A 12,274-nucleotide genomic window follows, 5' to 3' on the forward strand; every position below is an offset into this window, starting at 1 on the left:
CTGGATCCATGAAATAACTAGCCTCGTGAGACCATCCTGATCTCGCGAGCTTCAGGGTTTCACTCGCAGATCAGTCTGGATACTTTCCGTTAAAGAAAATTTGGAGCAGTTCACCAAACGAACGTCCAATCAGCGTTGGCTTTGAGGCGGGTTGAGGTGTGACGCAACGAACAACATGACGGCATCCACGCAAGTTTTATTCAAATTAGAAAGTATTCCTGGGTAAACTGTGAAGCTATGAGTCTCAGCCATGCAGCTGGGAGGAATGAACGACACAGACATCCTCCACGGCTGATTCCAGTTCATAATGGAGGAATATACTATCTTCAGAAGTGTAGGGCCTACCGTGAAAACTTGATGGGAATTGTCGTTGATTAGGTTCATAAATGGTAAGTTAAAACATCTTAACGTCTGTCACGTTACCTAACTTAATTGTATGTTAAACGGCATTAGAAGAATACTTTGTTCATCTAATTGGTTGATTTGGCCCGTCGATAACCAACAATGGTGGTGATAGACAGATGGTTTATCCAATCAGCTAACCAGTATGTCCGCCCCTTCCCAAAAGTTCTTCAATGAAAAGTTCCCAGATGGATATGCGGAGCAAATCCATCTGGCGGAGTCAGGTTATGAAATAACTGGCCTTTAAAAATAAAAGTCTGCCTGCCTCTATGGGAATTTAACATAGGGGTGTGCTTACTTATGCCCCCTGTATTTTAAGGAGAAACATTTATGTATTCACGATACATTATTCATTCACAAAGAAATTGGTGTCCTTAAAGGTTGGATTTTTCCTTATTTTTTTAATTAAGGCATTAAGATCAATTTCCAAAAGATGATTTTTTTTATTCCTCTTTTTAGTCAACTTTAGCATGGGTTTCTTAACTCATGCACAGCACTGTATATACACACACATATATAATTTATGACATTTAAGACATTCAATTTAAGACATTATGACATTCATTCACAACGACAATAAAAGCTTTGACCTCAATTTAATGAAGCAAAATCCTCAGATTGTTATTGTGGATTCACAATGTGGATCTGAATTCTATGTTCAAGTTGCCCTCATAATGATCCAATGGCCATGGGATTAATCGTACTAGTCTTTAGTGAACGGACGGGTGCATATATGGATGGAGTGAGTTACAGTGAAAACATGTTTAACATATGGAAATACATATGATATTAAAAGGGATCAGTTAGGAACAGCTGAATAGACAGATTCTCACGCCTGCTTTTCCATTAGGTCAATTTGGAGAATGTCAAATCAAGAAAAGGTGCGATGAGTAGGCATTTGGGGTTATTCGGAGAGCAGGACTGGACCTCGAGTAGAAGAGGCGGAAGGCTCAGCCCTATCTTCACCTGCTGGACAGATCTCCACGCTGCTGTTTGTGACTCGAATCCCATACCAGCCAGCCCAGAACTGGGTGTCCTTCCCTCCATGAATGAACTGCACGTAGCGGACGCCTCTTCCATAGCTCCTGAACACATGCGTCACCTGAAAAAGCACACAACGTGATTACAGCTCATGTTTGATATCATTAAAGCAACACCAAAGAGTTTTTTGTACCTTAATATAATGTTTCCAAAATCGTTTCAGTGGTTCATCAACTCGTAACAGGGTGAACGGCACTTCTGTATTTGCTTTGCGGCCCTCTATCGACTATAACCGCACTATGTAAGTTTGCCAGATTGGGTAGCGGATCTGTAGTTCGATGGAATGAGACATAAGAAACTACAAATTTGACTTGCTTCTGATGTTGCAATACACCATACTTTCATTAAATCGTGCAACATACTCTCTACCGTGTCTGTGGACATCGATTTGCAAAGTCGGTGCTGAATAAACAGTGTGCGTGCGACAGAGGAAAAGTGCTTTAGTGTTGCTTTAAGCCACACATGACTAATCCATAATCTTTAGACAGTTTTATTGGGACTGCAACTAACAATTATGTTTATAACTGATTACTCCTAGTAGATTATACTCTGAATTAATCGATTCGATTGGTCAATGAAATGTCAGAGAGGGTGTGTGTCCCAAAGCTTAACCACATCTTCAAATGCCTGTTTTGTCCACATACCAAATATCGTTTACCATCATAGAGCAGTAATCTTCAAATGCCTGTTTTGTCCACATACCAAATATCGTTTACCATCATAGAGCAGTAATCTTCAAATGCCTGTTTTGTCCACATACCAAATATCGTTTACCATCATAGAGCAGTAATCTTCAAATGCCTGTTTTGTCCACATACCAAATATCGTTTACCATCATAGAGCAGTAAGATTTATTTTTAAGAAGCTGGGATCAGAGAACTTGCAGTTTAATTCCTTTTAAAAAAATACTCACTCATTAATCGATTACCAAAATACTTTGAATAATTTAATATGTTGATAACAAGTAGATTAATTGATGCAGCCCTAATACATATACTACCATAACAATATAAATGTTATAAAATAAAATGTCCAGTAATTTGACTTTTGCACATGTACCGTATTTTCTGGACTATAAGTCATTCCGGAGTATAAGTCCCATCTGTCAAAAAGAAGCGTCATGAAGAGGAAAAGAACATATATAAGTCGCACGAGAGGCCAAGAGATGAGACTATTACCATGAATGTTGAAGACGGACGAAGGAGTGAAGGGCCCGGCAGTAATTTACAAAAGATTCACTGAACAAAAATGCTGATGTGGTACATGAAAATGTAGCTAGAAATGTGGAGAATGCAATGCAATCAATCATCAAGCCGGCAGCAGAGCAAATTCTCGGGAGGCTAGTGTACCTCCAAGAATGAGAGAGAGAGAAAAAGAACGTGCAAACTTTCAATGAGCGTGGTTCCATGCAGCCAATAAACGGTTTCGAATCAGTTTATTGGGAATAAACCAAATATGTGTGTGTCTTGTAAACACCTTAATCTGATTGAAATAAACCAAAAAGGGAAATATTCGGTTTACTAATAAACCGTTTGCACACCCTTGCATATGCATGTTTTAAACGGACTATTGGGTCATGAAAACACCTTAAAGGGGTGCAACTAGAAGGACTGGATGAAACGTGTTGAAAACGGTCTCCACTGATAGATATCGCACTTGCTAACTTGGAAATGGGGTCCTATGTCCAAAATCCTGTACCACCCCTTTTAACGGAATATGCTCCCAGAAGGAAGAGTGTAGGCCTGCGCATGCTCAATTTGCACAGAATTAGGATAAAATGAACCAATTGTCTCTCACACACTTTCCTAATCATGTCGAAACAACGTGCACACTTTTGGAAAGACGAGGAGACAAACTTATGTCTTGCAATCATGCAAATGTCATGGAATTCATCGATGGGAGAAAATGTCGTAATAGAGACGTTTTTAAAAAGATTTATAAAAAACTTAATGAGGCTGGCTATCGGTGTATGCCTGAACAAGTGAAATACAGGTGGAAGACCCTGAAGACGTTGTATTATTAAGCCAAAAGAGGGAATTCCACCAGCGGAGATTTACGTCATGACGTTGGGAGCTTTTTTGTGGGCTGCGTCACTGACTTATTCGGAATAATGACAATTGCTATGTAAACAGGAATATGCTCAAAACGTGACATTCTACTTGCATGTAAACAGGTTAAACGGAATACTGACATAAACGGAATTTGGGCAATAAACTGATTCAAACCGGTTCCCGGCATGAAAACGTGCTCAATGACGCATACTAAGGAAGCTACCCTTATTTTAGAGACTGTTCACAGGTCTTATTTGAGAGACTGTTCACAGGTCTTATTTTAGAGACTGTTCACAGGTCTTTCTTAACCAGTATGGACAGTTAATCTGAAAAGGCAAGTTATTCAATTCACATAGAATGTGTGACCAGACGTCCTAGTTTAACCGGGACAGTCCCGATTTTGAGTTGCGTGTCCCGAGTCCGACAAAAGCCTGTTCAGGGTGCTTGCTCTTTTTCCAAATTAAAATTCCAGACTTTTTCCAGACTTTTTTAAAACTGGATTTTTTTTTCTCAAGACCTTAACTTTATGTACTTGTATACTTGTGTGCCTACTTCCTACTTCATTGGTTGAGATTGTACCAACTGTGTTTATTAGAAATACATTTTTTATAGGCTAGAATTCAATTAACAAATGCATTATTCACAGTAAATTATGCTTTTACTGATGAAAATGTTTCAAAACATGAAAATCACAAGTACATGAATTTCACATCAAACAAGTGTCACAAAAACTATCGGTAACACTTTACTTGACGGGTGAGTTCATAACACATTCATAGCAGCTGTCATAAACTGCACATAAAGCATTCATGACTGTTTCATGAGACATGACTCAACATTCATACCAAACCTTTCATGAATGTGGAAGACAGAACGACGAAAACTTGTCAAAATAAAAGTCCATCAATCGTAAAGCAGCATTGCCGTTTTTGTAAATATTTCATGAATATCTTATGAAGTCTACATTGCATGTCACTTTACTATAGAAGTTGTGAAGTATTTGTAATCACTGAGTTTAACACTGGGAGGCAAACTAGCCTACATTCGACTTGTATTTGTGTAACCTGGAATGGTTGGACATTCCCAGTAGCAAAAGATGAGAAATTATCTGCAAAGGTTACATCATAAAACAAATACATTTTTATGAAACAAAAATTATTTACTTGACCATGTTCTGTCTTTTTGGCACTGGACTAGCCCATTGACTCAGATGTGACATGGTCAGGTAAGAGGTTTGGAACAAAAATGGCAATGCTGCTTTGCGATTGATGGACTTTTATTTTGACGAGTTGTCGTCGTTCTGTCTTCCACATTCATGAAAGGTTTGGTATGAATGTTGAGTCATGTCTCATGAAACAGTCATGAATGCTTTATGTGAAGTTTATAACAGCTGCTATGAATGTGTTAAGAACTCACCCGTCAAGTAAAGTGTTACCAAACTATCTATAAAAAAACATGAATGGATGGATGAATGTATGTAGAATTCAGTCTCACTCACATCTAATTTTTTCTGTCCTTGACATGACTGAACTTATCTTTATGTTATCTCATTTTAACTTCTGAACAAGCTGTATCACAACACTCACAAAAGTGCATACATTTGACCTAGCGCACTTGGTTAGAACAAAAAATAAACTGCACAGTATGGCAAATACTCAAATTTTTAATTAAATTTAACTTCAAATCCAGCCATAAATTCAAAAACACGCAACGACCCATTTCTGTTGACCACTAGGCTAGCTATGTGTCAATAGACCTCAGCAGTGACGAAAAGGTGCCAGACTAGGCTAAGCAAGCGTTGATTGGATATCATTCCATTAGGCCAATACAGTACGTGTTAGTAAAATTATAGTTTTATAGCCTAGCCTACCTTCCTATTTCTCATTTCACAATGCCTTTGAGCATACTGTAAGATTCTACCATACATTTTTTCCATACTTTATTAAGACTTTCACACAAAATTCAAGACTTTTCAAGGTCTGGAAAACAGTGTTTCAAAATTCCATACTTATTAAGACTTTCAAGACTTGCGCAAGCACCCTGCCTGTTGGGACGCTAAAATGTCGCTGTTTACACCAATCACTATTAAAGTGTGGTGTTATTATAGCCCGATCATTAACTAAACCCTTTTAGAAAGACTGTAGCCTAAAGCGTCCGGCGTATGATTTTGATAATGTGTGTGCGCGCATGTGTCAGTCAATCGTAACAGTCTGCATATTAATCTTTGCAGCCAACCTTACAGTGTATCTTTGTAAACATTGTTGCAATGCCTTGTCATATATGCCTCGTTTTAACGATTAGGACAATGCAGAACAGAAAGTCAACATTCTCAAAATAACCCATGGCTACGATTTTGTTTTCAAATGTTTTCATGCATGTCTGGATAACGGGTCAGGAATGTTTAGAGACAGACTATCGTAAATCCTCAAATTATGGCTGGGGTCTTTTATTTACTTAGGCTGCGCAGAGCACAGCACCTTTATTTGGGGCAGGCTTGTATTCGAGACAGGCCTTTATTTCTTATGTGGTGCATTTTATTGTGAGGCATGCGTTTCGTTTGGAGCGGCATACCGGTAGGCCAAAAGCAGAAGATGTTTGGTTTGGAATTTAATTTACGTTTGATTATATTGCTAAATCCCGGCCATAATTTGAGGATTTAGGTATGCACGCGGGGATGAAACCCCCAAACCCACCACCGGAAAAACTTTGACTTGTCGCAAACCAAGCTCACAATCTCATTCCACAAGCCTAGAGCGCTCTCTCGCAGCTGTAGACGTAATGTTTCATGTAGGGTTCATATCAGTTAATATGAATTCACATTTAAAAACATGTTCAATTATATATATTTTCATATATAAGTTCCACCTGACTATAAGTCGTTAGGACCAGCCAAACTATGAAAAAAAGTGTGACTTATAGTCCGGAAAATACGGTAATAATACAAATGTCAAGAGGAAAAAACAGTCTTACCTGATTCCATTTCTGGTCATTCCATTGGTCAAAATACACCTTGTCAGGCCTGAAAGAGTTGAGCACTTGTTTCTTTGCATCGAGAAGCTGAACACAGATCTCATACTCACAACCACAATCCCAACGTGGTGCATACCTGTCAGAAGCAACAGGAATATAAAGTATGGTGTGAGATCTGGCTGGCAATAGAGCTGAAGGGAATACTACAAAACAAGATTACTGGCATACCCAGGTAATTTTGGGAGTAACCAGTGATCTCCAAACAACACAATAGCTGCTCAGCACAGTGTTCTTTTAGAGATGATCAGTCCCTGTCAAAGTTACCTAGTTACTCTACGTACACACCGCTGCCGCGGTTCAGCGACCAACGACCAGCAACCAATCGGAATAGTCGGCCTTTAAATAAAGTAGTAAGATAGAACATGATCGAACGTAGAATGCTGCCACGTCAGAGCAGCCAAAGCGTCCAAAGCTTCCCTGGACTTTTTTGACAAGCGTCCTTGACAGGGCGACCCAAGCTTCTTTGAAAGCTCAAGTCGGCGGCGGTGTGTACATACAGTTAGCCAGTTACCTTGCTTCATAATATGGCCCTTTGAAATTAACAGGCACAAATCCATGTCTTACCAATCAGTTATGAAAATGTCTTACCAATCAGATATGAAAATGTCTTACCAATCAGATATGAAAATGTCAGGTTGAAATTCATCCATGAAAGCAGCACTGTAGCCTTCTGCTTGTAGGTCAACTAGCTGAAGCTTCACACATGAGCTGAAAAGATCAAGGGAGTTTTGTTCAGTTCCATAACACAAGGTATACATGAGGACAAATAAGCAAAGGAGTTCTTTTTTCACTGGTATGTCCTTGCTCAACAAGGTCTTGGTGACATGAATTGAAATTAACTATACAGTCCATATCATCAATTCATGATAAAATAATCATTTATAAATAATGGTACAATCATTTATAAATCATGGTATAATCATTTATAAAGCTTGCTTACAAATAAGAGGTGACAAAGTTCTTCTTGACGGTTATATCTGGATGTTCCGCAAAGAGAGTGTCTACTTTCCATTTGTCCCCTCCGTTTTCTATGAGCTCCCATCCTGACAAGTTATCTGCAGTTAAACAGGAAGACGGTTATGAGCTCCCATCCTGAGAAGTTATCTGCAGTGACGTATAAACAGGAAGACAGTTACAGTATGAGCTCCCATCCTGAGAAGTTATCTGCAATGACGTATAAACAGGAAGACAGATATGTGAACTAAAAAGGCATGGGTGACTTTAAATGGGTTACTATACACTAGCACTGCACTGACAGCTGAATGGGTTGAACCACCACAACGTAATCCTCACCCTCCGCCTTGGGATTTTTCAACAAATTGCGTCTCTTTTTGCACAGGAAATAGAACAATCTCCAGTCACTTGGAACTTTGTCTGAGTCCGAGGGGTGAAGGCCGTCTCGTCGACACCTCTCCTTCCACAGGCAGCCGCTGTCCACCACCTCCCTCCACTCTTGGCACACCAGACGGCAGGTGCAGACCAACTGCTGAGCGGGAATGTTGTGGAAAATCTCCTCCAGCACCCCCAGCGGAAGAGACGGGACATCTGACCACTGAGGAGGACCCATCTGAAATGTAAACCAATAGGCTATCTGAGCAAATCTTTCATTACTTCAGTTCAAGACCATAATCATAGTATACTTTGAGGGGGACATGTAGTGCTGCCGCGATTAGTCGACTTAGTCGACCTAATCGACCATGAAAATTAGTCGACGGCAATTTTTTTAGTCGAAGAGTCGTTTTACTATTGACCGCCTATTTATTTTTGGTCTCACACGGCTGTAATGTTATATTAACTCTATGTTATTAACTCTTGAAAAGTACAATGACTGTCTTTGGATGTTAAACAGGCTACTAAGACGTTGGCATGTTTTAAACCCCACTATGCACGCAAGTGTTAACGCCAGCAGCAAAGCTGCGTGCCTGCCTGCTTTCAGCGCAATTAATTATTAGGCAGAGCTAAGTGGGGGGAGCTAAGCTAGTTACGCTAGTCCAGACTCTGACTAATATAGTAGCCTATTGTGGAAATTGAAATAAATGAAGTGAAGTGTCTCACGTTGACAACGCAACGGCGTGTCATTACTGTAATTCATTCATACAAAAAAACGTTAAACCGAACATGCCGCCGCCCGTGATATCAACAATCAAGGTGCGCGTCATTTCCCATGGTCAATAAGTAACGACGCATATTTTTTTAGTGTTCAAGCCAACTGATAAAGTGAAGTAACCTATGTGGTAAGACGCGCAAAGTGCCTGTAGCCTACTTGTTTTGAACATGCTGATGTTAGGCTCATTTGCAAAGTCCTCAACTCCTGTCGCCTTTCAAAGTCCAGCGTTTCTCAAACTATGGGCCGCGCGGACCAGCACCGGCCGTAACGTGGACATTGCTGGTCCGGAGCCGCGGAGTGAAATTATTCCCGGGGCTTCGTCTGATAATTTGCTGCGCAATTGATCAAGGAACCGCGGACCGACAGAAAAAGAAAACAAACTTTTCTGCAATCAGTATGAATTACTTGCTAATTTGGTGTCATCAAACATAGAGGCATACAATTAAATGGTGGTATGAGCGTTCATTCAATGCGCGAGAGAAACTGAAACCACTCGATAACGTTGGTAGCAAATCTCCAATTCAACCTATTGGAAAGCTATTTAATTATGAAACTACATTTAATAGAACAATGTGGATTTATGCAACTTCCATAAAAACAGAGCACAGACTATAATACACTATCTAGAGTATTGTATAGTCAAATTTGAATAACGTGGCCAAAAGCTTGTGGCATAATTAAATATGTCTTTCCATTTGCCTACCAGTATATGATGCTTGCATGAGGGAAACATCCCAAAACGATGACACCCATATAATTGCTGTTGTTTTGAGAAGTATTTATCATGCAACCATGCAAAAGCAATGGAACTATTCTAATTATATTTTACATTAGTAAAGCAGTCCTCTGATGTGCATGTTTTCAAACTTTTTGTGAACAATGTTAGCACTTTAAACACTGGCTGCTTTGAAGTGCATGTATAACAATATAGCATAACAATAATAATTGTGATGTGATATAATGATAATTTGATGGGGGGTGGGTTCATGTAGGTGGGCCCTATGACCCCAAAGTATGCCATGACCGGGTCTCAGGTCAAAGAAGTTGTCTATGTCGATGGCAACACTGGCATACAAATAAAGTCTATCAAAGGTCTGACATTACTGTAGATCTGAAGGTAGCATTTTAAATGGGTGGTTTTTTTTTAATACATAATGTTTTTGAACAGTTTACTTACAGTAATACAGCTTCTAACAAAAGTAGGGTGATATATATTTTACGTTTTCCCTTTAGTTGAGTTCAAAATAAAACGTACACAACAAAATAACAAACACTTGATTTAAAAAAAAATAGTCGTTTAGATTAGTCGACTAATCGAAAAATTAGTCGAAAGATTAGTCGTTAGAAAATTAGTCGTTAGTGGCAGCACTAGGGACATGCCACCCCCAATAGGTCATTATTTCTGAGAAATTACACACTGCCTTTTCTCTCTGCCCCATGTGTTGGCAGGAAGTGATGTCACCCATCACAGACCCCCCCCCCCCCCCCCCCCAACGTTGCCTCCAGGGCTGCGGCCCTGCTACTGGTACAATATGTAGACTAGTCTACTAGGCAACATATTCTTGAAACAATTCCCAATTTTCTGACATTTTGTACATTCTGGTCAACTTTAAGCCGAGGACAGAGACATGTAAACAACTGCTAAAGCTGCATGAAACTGTAATAGCAACTAAAACAAGAAGCCATGGAACATTTGTAAATCATGACATTTTTAAATTACTTTAAGGCTACAACTTATTCAAGTAGTCTAAATTGTAATCTCTAGAACCCAAACATAGTGTAGCGTCGGTGGGTTCCGGACTGTCTGCTGGGGTACCCAGAATGCCCTGCAGGTAGAATAGTGCTGCTATTGTGTCTTACTAGTTGTGTATTAAGTCGTGTGACGTACTGGTCAGTGTGTGTGTGTGAGTTCTCTTTGGTTGTGCCTCCTATATTATACTCATGTGTGTGTGTGTGATTACCCTTACTGTGTGCTTCGTGTATGGTTGTAGAGTCGTGTTTCCCTATGACGTTGTCTGTGTCTTCCATCAAATATAACCTCTGTATTCAGCTTGGGTTCGCTGTTTGTTACAATAGATTAACTAGGCATATGGCTTTATTTACATTTTTAAACAAGAGTAGATAGACCTGCTTTTACTGCTCTACTGCCTACCACACACAAAATAGATCCTGGTATGTCATTTTTTGGTGTAACTTTTCAGACTAAACCTGTTTTACTCGTCTGCTAAAGCAGTGTTTTTCAACCACTGTGCCAGGGCACACTAGTGTGCCGTGAGAGATCATCAGGTGTGCCGCAGAAAATTACCCAAATATCACTCACTGGCCCAGAAAAGCAACCGTTGCATCAAAGAATTTATAACCACATACTCTCATTGATTGTATGATTGCACTATTTGTGGTATGCAGGCATTGTACAATGGGGGCCCCATATCCAGTATTCACGGAATCATCACATATCCAGTTCATAACAACAATTAAATGAGATATAACCACCTACAAATGAAACAGAGGGCGCTTGTTTTATTGAGCAGGTCTTGCATAGAAGCCATAATAAGGCCATATTTGTGTATTATTTGAAATTTTAGGCTATGGGATGTTTATTTTTTTCTTCACACAGGATGTTAGTGTGCCGTGGGACATTTTAAGTGTCAAAAGTGTGCCGTGGCACAAAAAAGGTTGAAAAACACTGTGCTAAAGAGTAAAAAACAATCCATAAGTAGGCCTAGTTAATATTTACCACAATCAGCTCATACACACCAGGGGGACTTCTAACTGTAAGACATGTCAGGCACAGTAAGAATAACGTGGTTGCTGTTTTGGTTTCCTATCTGCGTTTCTGTTCTAGCTGTAGGCCTAGGCCTGTCCTGTGTAGCCCATCTAGGCTACGATATATTTTTAGTTAGCTATGTTAAACAAGGTTTAATCTTACTAAATTACATTCAGCAATAATGGAAAGAATGAACGTTAGCCTGCGTCTCCACAGACACGTGACTTACGTTTTCCCATTTTTCAGTTTTTGGAGCATTCGATGAAGTCTTGTTCCCCATTTGTCTCTTCATTTCAGTTGAACGGTACAGTCATCTATCAGTCGCTGGATAGCTTATTTCCTATCTTCAGCTACATACATACTCGCAAGCGTTTGTCCAGACATCGGTGAAAACCCAGACCACAGGCAGACATGAGCTGCTGCTCCTTGAAGTAGGCCAGCCAGACTATCTCTTCCTTATTTACCTCTCGCCTGTCACAACGTCATGACGTGTAATTGTTACTCTGGCCGACGTAGCAAGTGCTGCCGCCTAGTGTTGGGACCATAGACTGTATAAATACGTTGGGACATGCAGTAGCCTCCTCTTGCACTTCAACACCACAACTTTGCTGTGTGCGGTGTGTCCCCGCCCACGAATATTTCGCTCTGTCACTCCCCGATGTGAGTCGCTACCGGATGTGAGTCGCGCATGCGTCACTTTGCTACTTTGCGACTACCTGTGCTGTTAGACACAGAATAATGACATTAGCCTACACAGCAGTAATGTATTATTTAGCGTAAGGCATCACATTTTCACAGCATGATCGATCTCTAATTTCAGTTGTAGATTAGAGGCTGAAGTAGCCTGCTAGCGAGAGACTTCTGTAATATTAATAA

General features: G+C 39.9%; 1 protein-coding gene across 1 annotated transcript; it reads right to left on the reverse strand.

The window, feature by feature from the left end:
- Window positions 1–783: 783 nt before the first annotated feature.
- LOC143114592 (F-box only protein 6-like) lies at window positions 784–11,861 on the reverse strand. The gene is made up of 6 exons (XM_076276270.1): window positions 11,628–11,861; window positions 7,818–8,091; window positions 7,465–7,579; window positions 7,137–7,232; window positions 6,465–6,600; window positions 784–1,504 (listed from the first exon to the last, which is right to left on the reverse strand). The coding sequence occupies exons 1-6, from the start codon at window positions 11,688–11,690 to the stop codon at window positions 1,307–1,309; spliced, it is 882 nt and encodes a 293-aa protein (XP_076132385.1). The 5' UTR covers window positions 11,691–11,861; the 3' UTR covers window positions 784–1,306.
- Window positions 11,862–12,274: the final 413 nt, after the last annotated feature.

Source organism: Alosa pseudoharengus, unplaced genomic scaffold (genome assembly GCF_046254945.1).
Source record: "Alosa pseudoharengus isolate Yale_2024_CS ecotype anadromous, Long Island Sound unplaced genomic scaffold, YU_APseudo_1.1 YU_APseudo_1.1_scf_9, whole genome shotgun sequence".
Lineage (NCBI taxonomy): Eukaryota > Metazoa > Chordata > Actinopteri > Clupeiformes > Clupeidae > Alosa > Alosa pseudoharengus.

Bases quoted from the DNA above. Each gene is read 5' to 3' on its own strand.
- LOC143114592 (XM_076276270.1), bottom strand. From the start codon at position 11,690: ATGAAGAGACAAATGGGGAACAAGACTTCATCGAATGCTCCAAAAACT. The intron at 7,580-7,817 runs GTGAGGATTACG...GTTTAACTGCAG, and splicing joins GAAAAATCCCAAGGCGGAGG to ATAACTTGTCAGGATGGGAG. The intron at 7,233-7,464 runs GTAAGCAAGCTT...TGATCTTTTCAG, and splicing joins AACTTTGTCACCTCTTATTT to CTCATGTGTGAAGCTTCAGC.